General features: G+C 36.7%; 1 protein-coding gene across 8 annotated transcripts in view; it reads right to left on the bottom strand.

The window, feature by feature from the left end:
* Positions 1–23715, bottom strand: part of VPS13B (vacuolar protein sorting 13 homolog B) — a 479916-nt gene that overhangs the window by 428530 nt on the left and 27671 nt on the right. For all 8 annotated transcript variants that reach the window (XM_074577514.1, XM_074577516.1, XM_074577511.1 and 5 more), the window contains 2 exons: positions 6105–6225; positions 1097–1264 (listed from right to left, as the gene is read on the bottom strand). Coding sequence is in view for 6 of the 8 variants with exons in the window: in XM_074577511.1 (XP_074433612.1) it covers positions 1097–1264; positions 6105–6225 (289 nt within the window). In the remaining 2 variants the exon portion in view is untranslated. The remainder of the gene's footprint in view (positions 1–1096; positions 1265–6104; positions 6226–23715) is intronic.

Raw genomic sequence — 23715 nt, 5'->3', positions numbered from 1 at the left:
ACATGTTCTTAACTAGAAGAAAACAATATAAGATAGTTGCGTGGTCATTATTTAAATCATTAAAGTACTTGCTTTTCTGACTAGAGAATAATTTAACACGTTACAGACTTTTTCAGCTGAATACTTTAAAAGTGAGGACAAATAAGTTACATCCAATTCAAGTTTGCATCCCTTTACTGTACCTAAGATCTATTTATAAAATAAGACTACTGCTCCATGTGCAAGCTTAAGACCAATAAATATTATTCTCATTATTTTCCTAAAAAGAACCTTGCATATTTTCCCCCAGTTTTCTTTTGAATCTTCCAAAGCAAACAAGAGCTATTATAGTGATCTTAACATGAAATGTATTTTGTAATTTTGTTATATTAGTTTGTAATAATTTTAGCCAGAACAAAGAAATGGGTCCAGTGGTCAGGAATCCATTAATTAAATTTCCTGTTCCACCAGAGATCTTCTGTGTGATCTTAAAATACTGCACCCAGATTCCACCTCTACCAGATGTCAGTAAGAACACCTAGACTTATAGGTGAACATTGGTAATTCAAAGACCAAGACATTCAGATACTGAAGACCAAGATAAAAAATCAAAATTTGGGTGCTTTTTTCCTGAAAACGTGAAGCAAGATGGAGCATGTCATGCAACTGGTGTGCTATGCTCACTACAGCACAGCGTGTTTTACTAACTCTCTAGCCAGCTTGTTCAGAATATTAAGATCATCACAAACAACCGCAACGGAACAACTTACGATGCTACTGCTCATTCACAAAAATAGAAATAGATTGCCCAAGCACTCACTGATAGCAGCGAGGAAAAAGTGAAATGCAATCACAGAAGGATGGCAAGTATGAGCAGAGGGGACTTCAAAACATGTTATATAATTATCTGTGATCATACAAGTATGTGTTAAGAATCAATCTATATTATTATAGTTGGCTCTTCAAAATGAAGAGGGGAAAACCTGGTAAGAAATGAAACCAGGCAGAAAGTATCTCACTTCCAACATAAAGAGCCATTCTTATTAGACTTGTGAATTTCTTTATGAATTTAAGAGTGCCTCCACTGTGATACCTAAAATGAAAAAAATCTACTCACCAGAGATGTCCATAAAAGCTCGATCCCAAAACTCATCCACTGTATAGCATTCTGCAGAAGTGATATTGACTGAGAGAACAATATCATCCTCCACATATTTTAATATGAGATTGTTGATCACAATGTTGACATTGTTCACAACACGCCTAATCAAACTCTGAACATAACCTATAAAACAAAATAAATACTTATGAGTTAAGGAAGACATGATGCCAAATTCATTTATTACTGAAGTCATTATTTCCAACTCGTATTCTTTTTTAAAATCAAAATTAAAACAAACCAAGTATCATTGTCCTTCATTTATCTAAAAAATCATGGGACACACTAACATTCAGTGCAGTTAAGTCAATCTGCATTCTGGAAATGCAATAAGCTATAGGAAAAAAGCCTGTAAACACTAGAAATGTAATATAGTGCAAAAGATTAATTTTTGGTGGCAAGAATCAACTTTCCAACTAATTAAGAAAACAGAAGACTCTGGATTATTGTAGACAAAGAATTTTAATGGCAGTGACTTTTTTACTTGAAAGTTATTTAGAAATAGGTTTGGAAAAGTGAACACTAGTTGCTAGGTTACTTTTCAAGTATGCACATATTACACCTATGTGCCCCCTCACCTAGTTTTTTTAAAAGTTAACTAAGCATTAATATGCCTAGTACTTCTTTTCATTCTAAAAGCTAATATATCCACATCATGCTCAGCAAGACCCCTGTGAGGTATAACAAAATCAATTTCTGTCAACAACCCAAATAGTAAGCACCTGCACTGAAGCCTTTGGGAAGAAATCCATTTACATTTTTTCAGACATAATACGATTGGAAAAATGAACTCGTCTGTGAATTCCCAGTATGCAGTAAACACTCATATTTTACCAATATGGTAAAGAAATCAAATACTACCCATATTCATGCCTCTTACGTAGACTGCATGTAACTATGGAGCTAACTCATTTGTGCTGGAAAAAAAATAAGCCTTAAAATTTCTATGTTTTAAAATTTATATCATTACTCACTTTCTATCTAAAAATACATTTAATATATGCTATAGAGGTCTAGTTTGGTAACTATACTGAAAAAAAGACAGTAATGATACAGGTTTAAGTCCGCAGGCTTCAAGAGTAGTTTCTGAAACTTGAATTAAATAAGACACATTGATATCAACGATTTGAATTCAAATAAAACTGAAAGTGAACATCAAAACATTGTGAGATCAGTAGAGGTAGACTCACACTTCTACTTCCATTCTACTCTGCTTTTTCTAGCTATTCATCGTTTTCACACTCAAATATTACTTTTCACCTTCCAATATATGGAACGTTTTACCATTACATAAGCGACTTTCTTGAGTTCCACAACTGCAAATTTACACAGTTGACATAAGATGTTTTTCCTTTTCCAGCATTCAAAGCCTTCAACTACCTCTTATTAAATGCAAAACATGCTTTCAGCTACCATTAGCAGAATATTTTTATTCTGATCAGGTACATTTCTATGTTTTAAAAGTATTTCAATATTAAAGTCTTAATTGTAAAATACATATCACATTTCTTATCATAACTCAGCCTGCTTCGTTTTATACTATTGTTGAGCATACGTCACCCTTTGATCAAAGCTAGTTCCAGGAAGACAGAAATAGCATTTAAACATCTCCTGCCACCTTAATAGGATTGTAATTGTATTAAAACAAAATCTAGAAAACGTTTCAGAACACAGTTCAGAAACAGAAAATCCAGAAGTGCAGGGAAAGTGAAAATTCTGACAGCTTAGTACTGTTACATTTCTAACATAATCTAAGTTCACCTTTTTAGCCTATTAATCTAAAAAAACTACTGAAAAATACATGGAATAACTTGTTTTTAAGAATTTTCTCACTGACTTTTGAAAATGGTAACATATTGTTAGGTTATATGGATTTAGGAAGCCATATGTATTATTTCAATAATTAAGGAGCGTAAGAGAGTCATCTACATCACTACAGTGGTGTAAACTGGCCTGTATATAACTAGAAGCCGGCAAAAAGCATTTAGTTGCTTAAGTTCAGCATAGAAATATTTTGCAGACTATGTAACTAACAACTACAAAATCATAACCAGTAATTTAATTATGATTTTAAAACAAGCTACTAATTCATTGAAGAAAGTGAAGCTGTCCCTCCTCAGGTCCAAAGTTTTTCAATATTTTGCTTTCAAAGGTCTTTCAAAGTCAATCTAATTTCCATTTTCCTGCTGTGAATGACAAAAAAAAATTACAAATCCAGCATCATAGCAGAAAAATTGAAAAGCAAGTTCTACTGATAGCTTCCAGCAGTATTCAGGAAAAGTGCAACAACATTTTCACCTGTGTGTCTTTTTGCCTGAATGCATAAGAAGAGTGAGCAGAATTATAGCTTCCAACTGAAATAGGGGTCACAGATTTGATTAAAACTGTTTCACATTTCTGCAAAGACATTTCCAAACTAGTGGTGCAGTATATTGTTAGAAGTACCATACAGGTACCAGCTTTCTAATTAAGTTTTGCTTCAAATATACTAAAATCAGTTTCTCATGAGTGAGGATCAATCTTTTTAAAAAATTAATTTAAATTGTAATTCTTACTATTCAAAAAAAACTAACAAACATCAGCAAGTTCATGTATAATACATTTTTTTTAAAAAAAGGGGGGGATGTTTTAAATACAGGTGGGAGAAAACAGGTGGGGGTTGCTTCTTATTCCTGTAATTTTTAAATATAACACTATGACCATCTTTGCCACTAAAACTCTGGTACTCCATGAGGCAGTGACTTTTTAGTCATTTTTACTAGAAAATCCATAGGGGTAAATTCTCTCCTGAGGTGCAACACAAAATCCACACGTATGCTTTTTCCAAATTCTCCAGAACTCAGCAAGCTGCACTGTGCAGTAAGAGCTACAAATGCAGTTTCAGATCCAACCCTCCAAAGTATTGTAGTATTATAGTCCAAAAAGTGGTCTATTGATTCCACAGAATTGATATCATCAGACTGGTCACCTATAAACATCTTAAGTTTAGCAGTGCTCCACTATTACCAAAGCTACTTTTTCAGCTAAGCTCTGTATAGCACCATCTCTCAGAACACAGCAGAGCTAAAGGACAAACAGGTCTTCCAACAAGTTACCATCAGTAGTATGATACCTATATCCTCCAAAGACTGAAACAAATCAAAATAGATGACTCAACACCTTACTAAAATCCAGGATGTGCAAATTAAAGCTTAGCAAAGCCATATCCTGTGCCACAGAGAATAAAATCTCCTCCTGTAAAGAGGCCTCTGCTCCTCATGGAGGCTGTTTACCACATAGGAACTCTCTATTAAACATTATTTGTGCATCAAAAAAAAAATCAAACCCAACTGTATTTAGAGAACTTTGACACATGGAAAGTAACTTACAGTCCATTCAGTAAGGTAGGATTTCACTAATGCTCTCTGAATCATTAGACTTTACTACCAACATACACTATGCAGTAGAAGGAATGTGATGACAACGAAGGAGGTGACAGGTGCCCTACAGTTTCACAGAAGCACAAAGTACACCTATAGAATCTATCAAATAGGAACATAAGAAGGCAGCAGATGTAATAATTTACTATGGTACTGCAAATACAATAGGTACAATTCATATGAGCACACTAATTATTCAGGACCACAATATATTCATAAAAGATGACACGCAACCAATTTTCAATGCACATGTTGCATCTGGATATGTGGAAACACATCTTTTGGAATGTTTTAACTTCATCAGATGTCAGCATTACAATAAGCAGACCTCCAGCCTTTCACTAAGACTGCACCTTTCTGTGAGGTCCACAGATAACACCGACAGAAACAAACTTGAGGAACCAAAATCCTAAAACTCACTGAAGGCAATACAATAATCTAATTCTTTGGCAAGCCTTTGACTCCTGTTGTTCAGAGGTGAGACCCAAAGCACCAAACACCAAGGAACTGTTAGAGGTGAAGCGCTGTCCATGGTAGGAAATGGTGGATGCCAAGGGTCCTGCAATTCCAAGCCACCAGAGTTTACGGGATCTCAGAGCTTTAGGAGAGCCTCCCAAACTGGCTCCTCAAATACCCATTCCAAAGCAAGATACTCTGTAGTACTTAATATTCCACGTGTTAAATTTCAATGCTGTCTTTTGATTCGAGGCAAGTATTAATTTTCTGTTAAGACAGAAAAAAAAGCCTAACAAAACTGTCATGTCTTTAACCCATCTAAAATTACACACTCCAAGCAGGAGAATTTTTCATTTTTCTGTACAAGATACCACCTCATACTGCAAATTTCTGTGCAATTCTTCCAAATTTCAGAGGCAATAGTAATCAGCTATATGGTTTCTTAGGCTTTTTCATATCATCTAAGTATCTCCAAGTACAACTGAGCCAAATTCCATGTCAGAAAAAAAATTTAACATCTCCACCACTAGATACATGACTCAATAAGAAACATCTCTCAGAATTACTACTCCCGTCAAGGGAAAAATCTTAGCTTTAAAACTACTATAAGAATCTGAAAACATACAAGAAGAGAACCTAATGTGAACCGCTAAGCAGTTAATGAGCTGTAGAAGAGAGTGATCTGAAACATGAGAACGAGAGCAGCAGAGGATAACATCTAACATGCTACCCCTACAGTATGTTTCTTACACTAATCTGTCTTGCACTATAAATGAGTTCCGTAAATTTAAAGATTCAACAAAATGGAAGGAAAAGATATAAGGATTAACTACGTTTTACTGCCATTTGGTTCTGTTTTATAATATTCAAGTATTTGCTCACCTTTACATGATTTGTAGGTGGACAGAGATATCATAGTCTAACTTAGACTGGCTACCTGAATGAAATTTAGGTATTTTCTACCACTCAAATGCAATCGGGCTTCTGAAATGTCATGGTTTGGCCAGATTAGCCAATGAGAACAACGGATGTTCTCCCCTACCTCTCTCTCCAAGGAGAGGAGGAAAAGGAGGAATCCAGTTATGGATTACCTGGAGGTAAATCAGGGTCAGGAGAAGCAGATTGCTGAACTCGTCGTGGTTTTACTGCTGATTTCATGCTTTCTGTGGTACTGCGGTTTGTAGAACTGGAACCACAACTTTCATGGTCTTCCTGCGAGAGGAAAAGAGAGCAACTGAGTCAACCACACAAAAAGAAAACACACGTGGGGAGAATGATTCAGTAAAGATTTGGTAAATTAAGCTTCTGTTACTGTTTTTCCACCAATTCAATCTTGTACACGCATATAACTACAGAAATTATTACAAAACTAGCTGGACAGCAAAAAAATATTTGCAATTAATACTCCAACTTTTACTAAAAAAAAACCCCACTCAGTCATTTAATTAATTTCAATTGAACACATTTCATCTAGCTGCATTTCTGCTGAAACATTCCTTCAGAGACAGAGGCCTGTAAGACTACCAAAACAAATATGAGAAACTACTGAATTTTATGAGCTTACATACCTGCTCATGAAACCACCTCAGACGGTTCCAAGATGTCAGAGTCATGTCCTTCCTAATACAGCTAACTGAAGCTGATTCACAATGAAAATATTTTTGCAGACTTCTAAAATAGTAAAACATGGCCCCAGAAAAGATAAATGAACTGAGGGCACCTGCTTATCTTGAGCTTCTATATAGCTTATTCATCTTAAGGAATTCAGAAGCAGGAAACATGGCACATAATTAGAAAATATGATATAAGCCTTACAAGATGAAATTCACAGACAGAACGAAATTTTAATTAGCTGAATTTAGGGTTTTAAATACCCCACGAGTATTCCCATTACATTCCAGAATGACAGTTTAACTATAAGACTCAAGTGCAAGAAAGCCAAGAAAAGTAATGCAAATATTCTTGTAAGTGTATTAGAAGAACAGGTTAGAGAGGAAACAAATTCTTACAACTTTTGACCCAAGAAATTATCTCTTTGATAGCTATAGTCTCTTGCAGAAAAAATAGTGAAATGCCCTCTGGGTCATGGCACTACTGAGATCACACAATGTGTTCACAAAAAGGTTTTGGGAAGCAAATGTCAAGTGCTCCAGTATGAAGCTATAGTATTCTTAAGTCCTCTAAGCACCAAAAAGCAAACAGCTAAAACTGTGCTGGGTTTTTGTACAGGATAGATCATGCGTTTCCCTGCATGCTGCCTGGCATTTTCAATAATCTCAGAGAAATTACGAAATGGAATCTTCACATTAGTTGCTTCTTAATGTCTTTTGATTGAAAAATTAAAAAAGTCACATGTAATGATACATTTTGAATAGAAGTCTACAATTTCAAATACAATTGAAGAGAGAGTTTCACCCATTCATACATTTGAAGGGTAGAAGACAGCTTCTACAAAAAAAAAACAAAACCAAAAAAACCCCAATGAGTTACCATAAAGGATCTGAGATTTTCTAGTCATGAATACAGAACTGAAACAAGCTCTTTGTTGTTTTTTAATTTATGGTTGTTTGGCCATTTCAGTCATACAGGACTTTCCCATTCCAAAGCATGAAGAAACCAAAATGGGTGTTTAGCATCAACTCTGTTTGGAGGCCATTTGTTTGCTTTCTTATCTCTGACAACCTTCTGATGCTTTTCATCGAGGAATGTGAGTCTCCTTAAGACTCTCTCAGAACGTCTAACTATGGTGCAATTTCATTAGAAAGCCACTGCTCTCTTCATGGCACACCTGAGCAATGATGACTTTGACACTGATGATACTGAGCAATGACGACTAAAGCTCTTGCTTTACCTTTCAACCTGGGGTGACAGAAGTCTCTTCATCAGCATGTATATTTTGTAATCAGAAAAGCTCACCTCTCCATCACATCTCCAGCTTACTGAGAAAAATTAGATCACAGGCCTATAAGCTAAAATTTTTGAAATAACTTTTAACCATACCCTCTTTCTTGGAAACTAGTTCTTATGTAGCATGAAAATATTTTTTCAGATGAATCACCACACTGCTATTTTTGTGTTGAACTTGCAAAAAACCCCAAGATGTCAGAGTGACCAAACAGCTCAATTAGCACATTTCCTTCTTTCCTGAGCTCACTTATGGATTGTACAGAATGCTGTGGTACAAGTATTTAATGATTTGATCTGATAGGATCACATTACGCTTGCCTTTTAATATTTATGTTGGCTACGAGAAAAAGAAAGGGGGGCTGAGGGCATGGGGAAGGCATTCTATTTTTGAAGTGTTAACCGTATGAAGCCTGACTACATTCAAGTCAAACTTTTCTATCTGCATACTGACACAACCATGTTCAATGAATCTTTTCATAACTTCATGCAAAATCTATGCAGTGTTTTAATCATACAGAGTATTACTAACATTTAATGATGAAATAGGAGTGCTTTAAGCTTTTACCACTTTCAGAGAGTAAGGAATACACACTAGCACAGGGGGATTCGGGTGGTTTTGTTTGTTTTAAAGAAAAAAGGCAGAGAACCCTTACATTGTGTTAATTTTGAAATAAAGTCTCAAGTCTTAAATTATAAATAAATTCAAAACAATAAGCTTTTTCTATTTCTCTGAGCTACAAGTTTGTTGTGATGGAAAACAGTTGCAAGTATTTAGAACAAGTTGGACCTAAAAGTAATCAAAACAAAAACGTACATGTTCCAAGATGGTGCCTAAATGCAATACAAAAATTTATCTCAGAAATATACCTATGTGACTTAATCCACATGAACTAACAGAGTATACCTCCTAAGTTTAAGAAGAATTCAACCTGACCAAACATCTGAAAGTTTTTTTTAATCTGGGATAACATCCATTCATTTCCTTACATTACACAATAATCAAAGAGGTTTGAGAGCCGCATGGGGTTTTTTTTAAGCATGAACACATCATTTTTCACAACAGCTACTGATACTTTATAAAGCAAATGTTGTATTCTTTAATTACTGGAAGATGATAACAGTGGCCATGACCTTATAGGAACTACATTCTTATGCAGACGTATAACCAAAAGCTTTTTGTATCTGCACGCTTCTGCTCAATGTTAACTTTAAGAGCACACTATTAATTTCTCAAACATGTGGCTGTCTCATAAGCCCAGAAGTAAAACACGTTCATTAAAGAGATGGGAAAGTTCCAAGCAAACTGCCAAAACTAGCATAATTATGAAACTATTTAACACTGGAACCAACTAGAGTCACACACTGTGTCTAGATCACAGTGATGTCATCAGAAACACACAGCCAAAAGGCACTAAAACTACTGCGCTCCCATAAATCCACCTCACACCAGATGACAAACATTTTAAAGTTAAAGTCAAAATTATACCCAGGTTGGGAAAGGAGTTGCATTCCAAGAGTTCTAATAACTATAGTTATAGTATGAGATTTGATAAATGCCCATTCATTTTAGCATTAATGTGTTAGCATTAGAGTGATTGCAAACAACCGTCACAACAGCAGAAACCTGAAAATATTCATGACGTAGAGGTGATTTTTAAAGAAAATAACACTCATTTACAAAAATATCTTTTCCCACTAGCTTGTATCATAAGTAAAGCCTGGAAAAGTTAAAAAATATAACATGAGGTCTTGCTTGTGGGAGCCGTTATACAAATATACTGTGGCGCAGGACAAATAGAAGTTTGCACAATCAGGCTCCTTTTTCCTTTTTGGCAAATGTGTCAGACCAGGTACACAGCTGAAATGTTTTTATAGAGCACTATGGTTACACCTAAAACTATGCAAGTCATAAGTAATACGCTCAAGACACCTAGGCTACTAAATTTATATGTGATTTCCTCAGTCAATTTTATTCTGCAATATAGAACAGTTATCACAAGGTTTAAAGCGAATTACAATTGACAACACCTGAACACAAACTAGAGGAGGTTTATTATGATCTTTCACAATAAGTGGAGTTTATTGTCTTCATTCATTATGCTGTTTTCTAAATTTATAACACAGTTCTTTTCCTCTTTTAAAAAGAGCTTTCTCATTTTAAAATACAAAATTATTATTTAATGCGCAAGACCTCCAAAATAAAATGCCTCATGAGCATGCTTTATGGGAAAATAATGTCTTCTCTTGGGAATCACTTAGCTATTTATGCAAATATTGTTCCACTGCTTTCATCAAATCAAGTAAAAAAGAAATAAAACTGAGTTCTACAAAAAAAAAAAAAACAACAAACCACACACAGGAACACACAGGAAAATACATAAAAACAACCATTATGAATTACAATTTTAAAACCCAAACCGACCAGTACCTACTGTACAAACTTACAGAGTTCTCCATTGCCCTTTTTCTCTCTTCCTCTACAAAATTTTGGTTTTTCTGATCCTTTGTCATTTCTAAAACAATGAGCTTAATATCCTTTACAAGCCAGTAAGAGATACATATTTCTATTTCTGTAAAGCACATCTTAAATTGCAAGATGTAAAAACTGCAAGAGAGGAACTCATTTTCCACTAATGGACTGTGCTTATACCGCTGAGTAGTGAGTTGCCTATGGCAAGACTGAAAGTAATAGTCAGCATATACTCATTCTAGCAAGGTCTTTGACGCAGCCTCCTGAGCAGACTTTATTCCCAAATTGGTGAGATATCAACTGGATAGTGGGAGATAAGTTGGGTGAAAATGCATCTGGACCACTGGGCTCTAAGAGTTGGGATCAGGGGTACAAAGTCCAGCTGATGTCTGGTTACTTGTGGCATCCTTCAGGGATCAGTTGCAAGCCCATTGTGTTTAACATCCATATTAAAGACACAGAAAATAGGATAGAGTGCACCCTCAGCAAGGCTGTGGATGGCACCAACCCAGGGGGAAGAGCCGATGGTACTGGTGGGCAGGGCTGCTATTGATAGGGTCCTTGAGAGGCTGAAGGAACGGGCTGTCAGGAACTCTGCGAAGTCCAGGCACAAACTCTAAGTCCTGCACCTGGGACCTGTGTAACTGTACAGACTAAGAGTGAAATTTCTAGAAAGTAGCTTTGCAGAAGAGAATCTCAGGGTCCCAGTGGACAGCAAGTTGAACATGAGTCAGTGGTGTGCCCTTGCTGCAAAGGTGGCCAACTGCGTGCTGGACTATATTAGCAACAGTGAAGCCAGGGGCATGATTCTTTCCCTCTCTTTGGCCCTTGTGAGATGTCATGTGGAATACTGCACCCAGTCCACAGCTCTCCAATACAGGAGGGATATGGAGATACCAGAACCAAGTCCAATGGATAGCCAATATTGTGGTTAGAGGGCTGGAGCACGTAAGCTTTCCCTCAGTGGAGACCGAGACAACCGAGGTTGTTCAGCCTGGAGAAGAGAGGTCCTACTGCTGTCCACAGCTACCTACTGGGAGGATACAGAGAAGAGGGAGCCAGGCTTTGTGTCCATTGCCACTCATCCTCTCACAGTACACCTTTGACAAATCTGAAATGCAGGCAATTCCAAGTGGGGCGAAAGCTTTTGAACCAGGAGGGTGATCAAGTATTGGAACAGGCTGCCCAGGGAGGTGGTGGAGTCTCAATCCCTGGAGCTATTCAACACTTGGCTGGCCAAGCCCTGGAGCAACCTGCTCTAACTGGACTTGCTTTGAGCATGAGGTTGGACTAGATCATCTCCAGAGATCATCCCAAATTGCTCTATGATTCCTCTCCATGCAAAAATGAAATAATCTTAAAAATACACTACAAATTTCACTAAAATAGTAGGCATTATCAAGATCTTGCTATCAAAAGGATATCTGATTATGCTGCACTGCTATGCAACTGTCAATATGCATTATATACATATATAAATAGACAAATTCATTCATACACTTCTGTCTCACCTTGCAACAACATTTCTGCCAGCTAGCACAGGTCAAGCGTTACTAACAAATAAGTGATCAACATTAATACTGCCTCAATAATTTCACCGTACAATTATCCTGCAAAGAAAATTTTACTAAGAGTTAACAATAAACAGAAACTGAAATACGGAAACAGAAAATCAATTTTATTAATTTTCAAATGAACAGCAAACTAGAAGTGTAACAACACTGAAACAGAGAGAAATCACTGACCTAAACATGACATCTATAAATCATTTGGAAGGTGTAAATTAGTCTAATGCACGCTAACTTTAAGATTACATCCATATATATATTTTAAAATTATGACAGTAAGAAATACTGAAGATTTAGACAAATCAGACTGGGTTACTGTTTTGTGGGATAATTAAGGAGTTCTGTATTATATATGGAAATTATATACAGCTTCTACATATACACTTGTTGTACTTTCAAAGTCAGTCCATTTTTTTTCACTATTACAAAACTCAATTTTAAATCTTTTCAAACTGGGAAATCACACACCTCAGAGTGAGCACTCGCAGATTAAGCTCTGTCTTTCTCTATGGCAGGTGACAACACGATGGAAGGTCTTTATCTGTCTACTTAATTCTTTTTTCAGTACTATTTCATGTAGAAAGATGTCAAAAATCGATTCTTTAAATTACATACCAGACTACGAAGGAGAAATACCAAGGAATTTGGGGCAGAGATGCAGTGGCAAAGCACCTTGATGGGGGGGAATAAAGAAGGGCAACATGGTTAAGAATAATGGACAAGCTGGAGCAATCAAGAAATAATTTAACAAGGTGTTAGCCTGCATTTGCACCTTGTTGCATCTGATCTCAACTGATGTTAGATTAAGAGAAATAAATAGTAGCAATGATTAGGAAGATAACACACTAAGATACATGGTACTAGATCAGTAGGTTACATCCATCTCTCAGTCTGTTATCATAAACCATGCTTTGTTAATTCTATATTAGCATAGCACAATGTGCTGTGAAACAGAAGTATGAGTTAAAAATACACATGAAAGCTGGGGACAGGCTAAAACACTGCCACAGCAGCCCCAACTGAAAGCCAAGAAGCCTGTAGGAATCCTGTTGCACTGATACTGCAGAATGTCTGCTGTTTGATTTCTGGGCAATCACATCTCCCTGTGATGTTGCTACTGTTTTGATTAGCTGATCATCCAAGATATGAGAGGAACATTCCTTTGTTTACAAGAAAGGGAGCTGTCAGAGTCTGAAAGCCTATGGTGATAAGGCCAAAGATAAATAAAACGGGCTATTCTCGCTAAGTGATCCTCAGAAATACACCCCAATTTCTCAACATCCAAGACAGAGCAACAAATAAAATGCCTGCAAGTCTTTTAGAGGGAAGTGAGTTGTACAAATATCTTCTTTCTATTTTGGAAAGAAAGTTATATCATAAACTGTTAACTGATCATCGAGTAAAGTTTCTGCTACATTTATTGTGTTTTTAAAAAATTATGAGGCCACCTACCATGATGTAAGTGCTTTTTAATAGAAACAAACATCTCAAAATGGCTTTTCTTTAAAAAGCTTATCCTGGGAGAAATTGCAGATTTCTTTCTTCCTCATGTTACAGGAAGTTTCAGTGCTTTGGTTTAGGGGGATATGGGTGGAGGGAGTCTTAATTCTGTAACATTATTCTGTGTTTGTTGAATACCTAGAACAGTGGAGTCCTGATCCATGATCAGAGCTCTCAAAGCTACAAAGAAGAAAACAACAAACAGTAAGAAATATTACAGTAGCAACTGGCAGCTATACTCAAGATTTGGCATTACTATATAAAGAAGGATGGAAGGGATGAAAAAAGGCAAGTCCTAAATGTTTGTTCCACAAAACTCACAGTGCACAGAACTCTAACTTGGTAATTCTCACACCAGGGTGAGAAAAAAGTCAGGAGGAGAGATGTATCAGAAAGACTAGTGGTAGGTGAGCTCCTTCAGCAAGACTGATGCTGTGGGGCATCCTTGATATAGGATGAATGTGGGACAAAAAAGATCCTTCTGCCCCACATATTCTCTGTGCCTGGAAATGAGAAGGAAGAGCGGCTGAAACAGTTTACCCTGAAGGACTGGGAAGAAAAAGCAAAAGGAAACACACTCAGGAGAACAGACTGCAAAACATAAGAAAAGAGATGAGAAGTGACCTACAACATTTTTACTCTCTTTGACTTGTGTTCAGAAACAATAAAAATCTAATAAAATTTAGAATGCTAAAAGAACTGATACGTATTAAAGAAAAAACACAACTTTTTCTTGAAAATTAAGTCTGAACAAAACAGAATATACATTTCACATTGAAACAGTTTATCTCCATACATGCAAACTCCAGAAGAGTTTGACTGTTCTGCTGTCATCCAGCCTAGCACACAATTCAGGGGCTGTTACAGGACCATCTCACCCACAGACAGGTACAGCCACTGAACTGGTCAGCACCACAACAACCGTTTTTTTCCCTTACACAACTGCATTTCTTCTGTGTACAGTAATGATATTTAAGCCAGTTTACTTTCTTGTGTGCTATTTTGGAAGCTACTGTACCAAAGACTGAACATACTCCTGTCCTTGTTACAGGTCCCTTGAAATATTAATTAAGAATAGCTGAGCACTATTTCTCTAGCATTTATCAAGTATGTTGTCCTGAACACTGCAGGAAGATCAAAATACCATTGTGAGCATGGCTCAATCACATCACTGATTCATTAAACACCACCTGGGAACCATTAGCAAAAACCTGGCCCATTCAGGTCACTCTTCCTATTATAATCTGTTCCACCTGCTAGAGGGCTAGCACTAGTCCCCAACCCTATTTCAATTGGCACCAGAGTCTTCACCAAGACATCACTTTCCTTTGTGGTGGCAGATTATTAAGGGTACTTGTTTCCCCTCACTGTCCTAGAGCGTTGTAGCTGCAGCTCCATTTCACATTTTCTTTAGGGGGTACTTTCCCCTAACACGTTTCCTACAGCAGTTTATTAGAAAGCCAGATCCCATGTGCAAGAATTCCCTCCACCAAGCACCTGCCAAGGATGTAGTAATAATTTTTATTACAACATAACCTTGCCACCCACTTCCTTCAGAGGAAGGTAGAATGCTGTCCAGACCAAATTTTCCCCTAATCCCAAACACTACTGAGCAGCATACCTACAGCAGGGCCCCAGCAAATTGAGTAATCCCCAGGTCTCAAGTTTCTAACATCACAACAAACCTCTGACACATGACAGAGAAAGGCCCGAGGCACAAAGCTTTGCCTGCAAAACTTGCAATCCAAGCAAGCTCTTTTCATTGCTGAGCATCATTTGGGCAGTGTTTGGTTTTTGGCAGCTGCTGGGGCTGGAAAGAGAGGAAAGGGGGTAATGAAATGGCATGCCAATGTCAGAAGGAGGAGTATATCTACTAGGGTCTCCCCAGCTGTCACTGGTTTTCACAAATTTATAGGTTATTATCCTTAAAGTGACTAATTCTCTATCAAAATTGCTTGAAACTAGTCAACAGTTTCAAAATTTAATGGAGCAATGCGAAAGAAGAGGAAGAGAAGACTGATGACAGACAAAGTGATGCACGTCTGGTTTCCTTAAAATACCAACCTTAAAACCCAACACAACTAAAAACCACTGGGTCATAGATTCTAGCCGAGCAGTCCTTTCTTCCTCAGCTACTGTCTGAGATGGAGCAAAGCCAAATTCAAGCTTGTGGTCATTCTCCACAGAACACACACCAGGGGAATTCTTCCCAAGCTGGGAATGGTACTTTTCAGGATATTTTTGCCAGAACAGGGAGGTTCAAGTAGGAAAAAAAAGATTACTCAGCCACAGGCACAGCAATACTAAAACTCACTACAGTTTTCACTGCATTCTGCAAATTCAAAAGCATGGGGACCTTCATTAAAGAAAAAGTAACATCTCAGCATACAATACAATCTACAGCAGGAGACTGGAACACAGACACGACATTTGTAAAAAAAAAATTTCCCTTTTTAAGATCTAAGCAAAATCTTCACAAAAAGAATATTAATGGCTTTTTACTGCTATGTTAAGATAAAACTTCACTTCCTAACTTATTTCCGATAGTTATTATCATGCAGCATACTTTTTGTGCATTCTATGCACATACATGTAATAATATGTAATTGTACTATTAATGCCATGTATGAATGAGAATCAAATACCTTTAACAAATTAAAACCTATTGGGTGAGTGTAACTGTATGTCAAGTTTTGGAGACTTCCATACGCCTGGCAGAAACATCACTTGTCCTAATTTAGATAGTTTTCTAACTTTTCAGCCGACCAAATTCTAAACACAGAAGCCAAGTTAGTACAAGGCCCCAGTTATCTCCAGCTATTTAGCTGTCTAAAGCAAAGCTTCTGGAAAAACAAGATGACAATTTTATCAAAATGCTTGCATTTAAACTTCTGTATACACATTAATAGCCCTACTGTGTTTGTTAGAACTCACTTTAATTTTTTGATTTTATTTTTACTCTAAGTTAACTTCAGACACTGCTATGGGAAAGAACAGATTTTCACCAAACGTAATTAATCAATTACATCTTATCTAAATAACATTAGTTAAAACTAATGGACTAAACTACAAAGCTGGCTGAACAGCTGCAAAAACTTCCTGGTTAATTAATGAAAAAAGTACACATAGGTGTAACTTATTCAAAACGTACATTAAAGATGTTCTGCCTATAATCAGTCATTTCTTTTGCAATTATCAGTCTGTGATGTGTACACCACTTCAAGGAATTTATTGCTATTTATAATGCACTGCTTTTTAAATAAGAAAGCTTTTGAAACATTATCTTAAACCTAAACAAACAATAATTTATCTTCTAAAATAGTCAGCAATCTACCACACAAAACCACCAGAATGCTACATATTGGGAAGTGTAGCTGTCAACACTACATTACAACTGTTACAAAGTTTTACAAAAGACCTCTGTAATTGTAACATCACATGTAAGCTTGTATCACGCTATTTAGTTTAAAATAAAACGTGCCTTCTCTGAGGCAGTAGGGACTTTTTTTAAGAGGATCCAACATTTATTATTCTTTCTTGTGATCACAATGTGCACACCACTTCCTTCCCTACACATATTTTGACAAAATTCTTCAAATGAATATACCTTCCTTGGTATAAACTTATCAGAAGGGATTTATTTTTTTTAATATAAAATTAAGAGCCAAACCCCTTCTCCCAAATCTGTGCCACTCGTTTTGATTGGAAAATATTTTTTCTTTTATTCCTGGTCTAATTTGCAACAAAATAATAAGTACAGGTTTAAAAGGAGGGAGGAAAGTGAGTGTCAGCAAGAAATGAAGTTAAGTGCCCAAGGGAGTTAAACATACAAACATTCCGAAAGGAGCTGGGGAGACGGGGACAGGTTTGGTGCTCAACTGCACACTCCAGCCACATGCAAAAGTAAGAGATTAAGAACTGTACAACAGGATGGAGAAATAAGATTCAAAAGAACTTGGGGAAAAATATGTATATGGGAAAGTTAAAAGCCTGGAAACATCCTGACATTACATATAACACCAAGCAGGAAAGCTCAGGGAGCATTTAGTGTGGAAGAAAATCATGATGTCTCTTGTTTCAAATCAAAACATGGAACATCACCTATAACAAAACTACTGAATAATGTGGCCAAGAAATATATTTAAAGCTAAACTCACAAAAACATTCTCTTAAATCTATAATTCATCAGTTTTTTATCTATTCACTTACATTAAGAAATCTCTTCTAAAAATTTTAAGTTTGACATGAGTAATCACAAATAACACACCACTAAGTTACCAACTCATTCAGGTTTCTCTAACATTTATCATTTTACATGGTACATATTTCTTGGGATGGTGGAGAGCTTTAGCTTCTTCAAAAACTTAAAGCATACTAGCCACAATACTATAAATTCCTTTCAGTGCAACTGCATTCATACTAAATGAAAAAAGAGCTTTCCTTGAGTGATGCTTTTTACCTGCATTCCTGAAGAGCTGTTTCACAGATAATTTCATTATTCAGAAGGCAAATCCCTCACTTTACAAAAAAAATCTCGAGGGGAATTTTAGGTAATACCAATAATTTAAGGACTAAGACAATCCAGGATTGTCCACCCATGGCAATCACCCAGGGACCAGGCTCATGCTTTAGCACCCTCCTGTGGCACAGAATCACAGAATCACAGAATCACAGAATCACAGAATCACAGAATCACAGAATCACAGAATCACAGAATCACAGAATCACAGAATCACAGAATCACAGAATCACAGAATCACAGAATCACAGAATCACAGAATCACAGAATCACAGAATCACAGAATCACAGAATCACAGAATCACAGAATCACAGAATCACAGAATCAATCATAGGGTTTGAAGAGACCTCTGGAGATCATCTAGTCCAACCCCCCTGCCAGAGCAGGGTCACCCAGAGCAGGTTGCGCAGGAACGCATCCAGGAGGGTCTTGAATGTCTCCAGAAACAGAGACTCCACCACCTCTCTGGGCAGCCTCTTCCAGGGCTCTGCCACCCTCAAAGTAAAGAAGTTCCTCCTCATGTTTAGGAGGAACTTCCTATGCTCTAGTTTGTGCCCATTACCTCTTGTCCTGTCCCCGGGCACCACTGACTGCACTGAATGCAGTCCATCCACTCCTGAATCCACCATGCACAGACACGCTCCATTTACTCTTTCCAGGCAGGTCTCCTCCCTACTGTCTTTCCCCTCCTTCCCCCTCAAACAGCCTACAGAGACCAAATATTTACACCACATCTCAGAGCACGCTGAGCTATATCGTAGTTGCGCCTACAAAGTTGGACACTGCCAGCTATCACTTATGAATGAGTCCCATATACCATTAAAACAAATAAAATACTTAAAATAATGTTTGTTCAATATAAAGTATTGATACATATTGTTTAAGTGCTCTGTAAATATAAAACTCTAAAATGTGTCAGTTTGAGCAATGTGTTTTTCTGAAATCTTGAAAAAGCATGGTCAACTGGTTCTGAGAGCTGCTCTTTCTCAAGATTTACTGTAGGGGGAGGAACACAAGTTTGTGACTCACTGGACAAAGAGGTTAAGTATTTGTTTTATACTTGGTAAGAAAAAAAACGCATCTAGCTTTCACATAGCTAGTGGGCTGGCACATTGTTATTACCAAATTTCCTGGAAGTTTTGAACTGTTGAGTGCTTCAATAGTCCTTTTTCACGTCTAAGTGAGCCTCAAAATCAGTTTCTAAGCTGTAATACAAGGTTCAAATAGACAATACACTACAGATAAAGAAAGTTACCACAGGACATGACTCTGGCAGTGCATCATGCCGATATGAGTCTCTTAACATAGTCACACAGTATTTAAATACACACCTTTTTAAATATACTGAACTGTGTTTCCTAAATTGTGACTTTCATTATTTTTAGAAACATGGTCTGGCAGTCAGAACTTCATCCTAACCCTGCTCCCTTTGTGGAAGCACATTGGCACGCTTACATGAAGGTAAGCATTTGTGACAAATGAATAGCCTTTTTCTATCCACGTCCAGTCTTTTTTTTTTTTTTTTTAACTATCCCATACTCTACAAGAATTTGGATGAACAAATACAATTAAATAGAAAAAAAATATAAAAATTAATTTAATATAAGATTAAAGAGTTGCAGCTTCAGTGCAATCATTAAAAAAATAAGAGATGCAAAACTGGAGATAAATAACCTATGGATTTTAGTAACTCTCAAAAATGAAGTAGTAACAATATAGATTAAGAACAAAGAGCATCTACATTATCAAGCCAAAACTTCATGCCAAATCATAATACACAATATTGGAAAATTATTAATTGTATATATACTTGTATGATTTTTCATAAAAATGAAAAATCATTTTTATGATGATTTTGATGACAGATCACTAGTCAGATGACAAGTGATGACAAAAACACCACTAGTCACAGTGCTGTCATCTAAACTCCTTAGAAGTTTTTACATCACAAGCGTCAATGCCAAACTTATCCTCTAATTTAAGCTACGAATACTTCTAGATATATAGATGCAGCTTACTAAAATGTTATCTCCAGAAGAAAAATTAATGTGTCGCATATAAGATCTCAAAAAACAAGGATGCTTCCACCTCTGCTCTTCTTTTGTGCCTGGATTATAATGACATTGTGTGCATGGTTACATACCCTTTGCTTCTACGTGCAAATGTACTATTTGCCCATAGGAGCAGAGACTAAAAGTCTTTAATTACTTCCCACAAAAGATTACTTCATTAAGGTATTTTGGCTATGCTCACAATTGTAGCATATAAAAATAGGTTAATATACACACAGTGTATGTGGATATATTTATAACTAAAGGAAAAAAATGCAGATGGCCTGAATACAGCACACTTTCCATGAGTATTCTGTGTTTCTGTACTCAGCTGTGCAAAACCACATATGAAAATGTTTTCGGTGAGAAGTATCAAGTAAGAACATGAGGAAAAACTTCTTTACTTTGAGGATGCCAGAGCACTGGAACAGGCTGCACAGAGAGGTTGTGGAGTCTCCTTCTCTGGAAATACCCAAAACCTGCCCGGATGCATTCTCCTGTCCAGCCTGCTCCAGGTGAACCTGAAGGGGGCTTGGACTAGATTATCTCCGAAGGTCCCTGCCAACCCCTACCACTTGTGGTATTCACAATGTTATATTTTACTAGAAAAATATGCTTGTATTTAATAAAAAATTTTGCATGTAGTATATGTTGTAGGTCAGGGAGAATATTTTTTGTCTGTTACTTTTGTAACAATACCCATAACTATTCATAACTATCCTTTTAAATTAAAGATCTTTGCCTGGTTTAGTTTTTCCCCCTCCCACTCAGGTTTACACTTCAATGTGAAGCATTTCCCTGTCTGATCAGGTTTTTAAGATGTATAGAGTTTATAGACTTTTTTTACTCTATAAAACAACAGTGCTAAAAATATGCAATGAAAACCATATTTATTTATTACATAAAGACATGCTTGGTTTAGAAAACCAAGCAGATGCTTAGATTGTTCTTTCAAAATGCAAACCACCCTCACCACTACATCATTTTAGATTAATCACAACAAAAACAGTTACTTATATGTACTTGGACTATTACATTTTTCTGATATCAGACTGAAGACTTCTTAAGCTCCAAACATAACAAAAACCTAAATGTCTCAAAACCCAACAGGCATGATGTGAGATAGCAGAAGTCTCTAAAGACATTTCTCTTATTTCTACATGACAGGGCCAACTGGGATTTGCTCTAGAATAAAAGCTTTGCACTGTAATTAGGCACTAAAGATGAGTCAGCATACCGAGACAGTAGCTTTTCACTTTCAGAGGGCTTTGATTAATGTAAATCACTGATGAAATCGTATTTGTTACCTCTCATTTTCAAGGGGCTGCATCAAGACCTCTATGGATGGTGACCACTTTGATTAAACACTCCTAAAAGCAGGAAAGCAATTCAAGGCTGATGAAGATTCACACATAAAAAAAGCTGGGAATTAACAAGTTTCAGGGTACTGAACCTTCTTAGTCCTTCCTTATCAATTCTGATTTACAGCTGTAGAAAGCAACAGTATAGAGTAAGTCCTCACAGTAGCTTTGATTTCTGTTTCAAAGGAATATAACCAAAGTCAATGGGAACATTTCTTTTATGCAGAACATTTGTACATTTAAAGTTTTTTGAACAGGATTAAATTCTCACAAATATATTTTAACCAACTCTAACCTCAACTTCGAAAGCACCACAAACTGAGGGCCTCCAAAAGGAATTTTTGCTGAGTGCTGCATCAGCAGCATGAAGGACAGAAAACTGCAGGAATGGAAAAGCAAGTGCTGAAAAGTAGTGGGGCTTTTCAGTTGAATTAAAAAAAAAAAACACAAGAGCTGTTTATCCAGTCTAAAAATTGCACATGTTCCACACAGTGCTGAGGAAACAAATGTGCAGAAATACATGGTACACATCACATCCCAGAGAACTCAGGAAACACCAACACACTCAGCACTTCTTTTCTGCCCTTTATCCTCTCCCTCACTGCTCCTATGAAAATGTTACACTTGGCTTAATACACTCCATTATGCATAAGTCCATTCATCCACCCACTCATATTCATGCAACCAAAAGGTGACGTAGCAAATTCTGCCAAATATCTCATTAAAAAAGTATACATGAACCACAGACCACTAGTCCAGTTGAGTCCCCTCCTATGTTTGCTACTGTTAAAATCGTCAAGTTACAGAGTCCCAACCTCTGTAACAAGTTCTGAACGTGAAATCCTCTTCCATTCCCTAATGTCAGGAAGGAAAAGGGAGCAAGTACTCTTTATTTCTGTCTTCCACCCTACAGTCCCATGCTGTTCCCCTGCTGGAAGCTCCATTAGCCCAGAGCACGCACCTGGGATACTACCAGCCCTGGGTCAGTATATGCATCAGGCAGAATCATTAAATCAGCAAGTTGAAGTTTTCTCTTGTACTTCCAAGTGTACAGTAACAAGGCCAGAGATATTCAATTTCCCAGGGCAGGTAGCCCTGCAAACACTATGATCAAGTTTAAAAAAATCCTTCATAAAAGTCTACCCAAGAAAAACTTCCAGCCACCAAACTGATTTTTTGGGTGCCATATGTTAGCCCAAGGAAGAAATCTGATAAAGATCAGGGGAAATTAGTTCAATTTATAGACACCTTCTTATACGAAAATCAGATTAGATGATCAAAAAACTCCCGTTGGTCTTAAAAGCCTATTCATCCAGGATGGTAGGAAGTTTATTCAATAATTACTTACTCCAGTACTCGCTACTGAATAGTGCCAAAAAGGATAGACTAGCAGATGATTAGAAATGGAGGTGCGACAGATAGTAGGATAACGATGACAAAAGACAAAAGAAAAAAAGAAAGCAGAGTGGCAGAAACAAAAAACCAAGTGCTCCTTAAATACAGCATCTTTAGTACACAAGAAATACAACCTTCAAAGAGTGCGAGTCACAGCATGGCCAGTCACCTACTGGCTTAATCCAAGGTTAAAAAAAATCGTTACTGTCTATTATTAAGTAGTTACCATCTATTATTAAATAGCAGACACCGCCCTTATTCTCTGTCACAGGTATCTCTTTTGCTACATAAAACTCAAACATTTGATTGGCTCTAGCCAAGATTTTAAAGGGACTAAAATTTAGTAAATTGCTTATTATACATAAGATCTGTAAGCTTACCAAAACAGTTTGGAAGAAGTTATGAAAATGGCTCTCTGAACAACAGCCAAACCAAAGAGCATGAGAAAATTCCCATAAGCATCTCACAGCAATACTTCAATCAACTACAACATACTAAATTGAACTACACACAGAGCTGTAAATCTTAGTTCCAGCATTATTAAATGGAAAAAGAAACCTCACTCACATTTGACAATAAATTTTAATTTGGCATCTGAACGTAAAAGTATGTCCAATAATTGATTTTGATCATATAGAGACAATTACATACACAGCTATTACTAGATGTACATCAAATACTGCAAGATCTATAAAAGTTATTTGAAACAGGTTTTTCCTCACGCTAATGTACAGTTGTTTAGATGACTACTTTTTAAACCATCTGAATATCCCACAGCACAATGTTCAGAAACTAGGTACCAGTATGCACCTCAGATACATCCAGTTGTTCCTGATGTAAAACAGGACCACATAAAACAATATAGTTAGAATACAGATACTGTGTTCAAGCATTTCAAATAAAGGAAAGAAAGGCATGTTTGTTAACTCT

The sequence above is a fragment of the Larus michahellis genome, chromosome 2 (assembly GCF_964199755.1).
Source record: "Larus michahellis chromosome 2, bLarMic1.1, whole genome shotgun sequence".
In the NCBI taxonomy this organism is placed as follows: domain Eukaryota; kingdom Metazoa; phylum Chordata; class Aves; order Charadriiformes; family Laridae; genus Larus; species Larus michahellis.
Note: the sequence above shows the minus strand (reverse complement) of the source record. Positions and strands in the feature narration are given on the sequence as shown.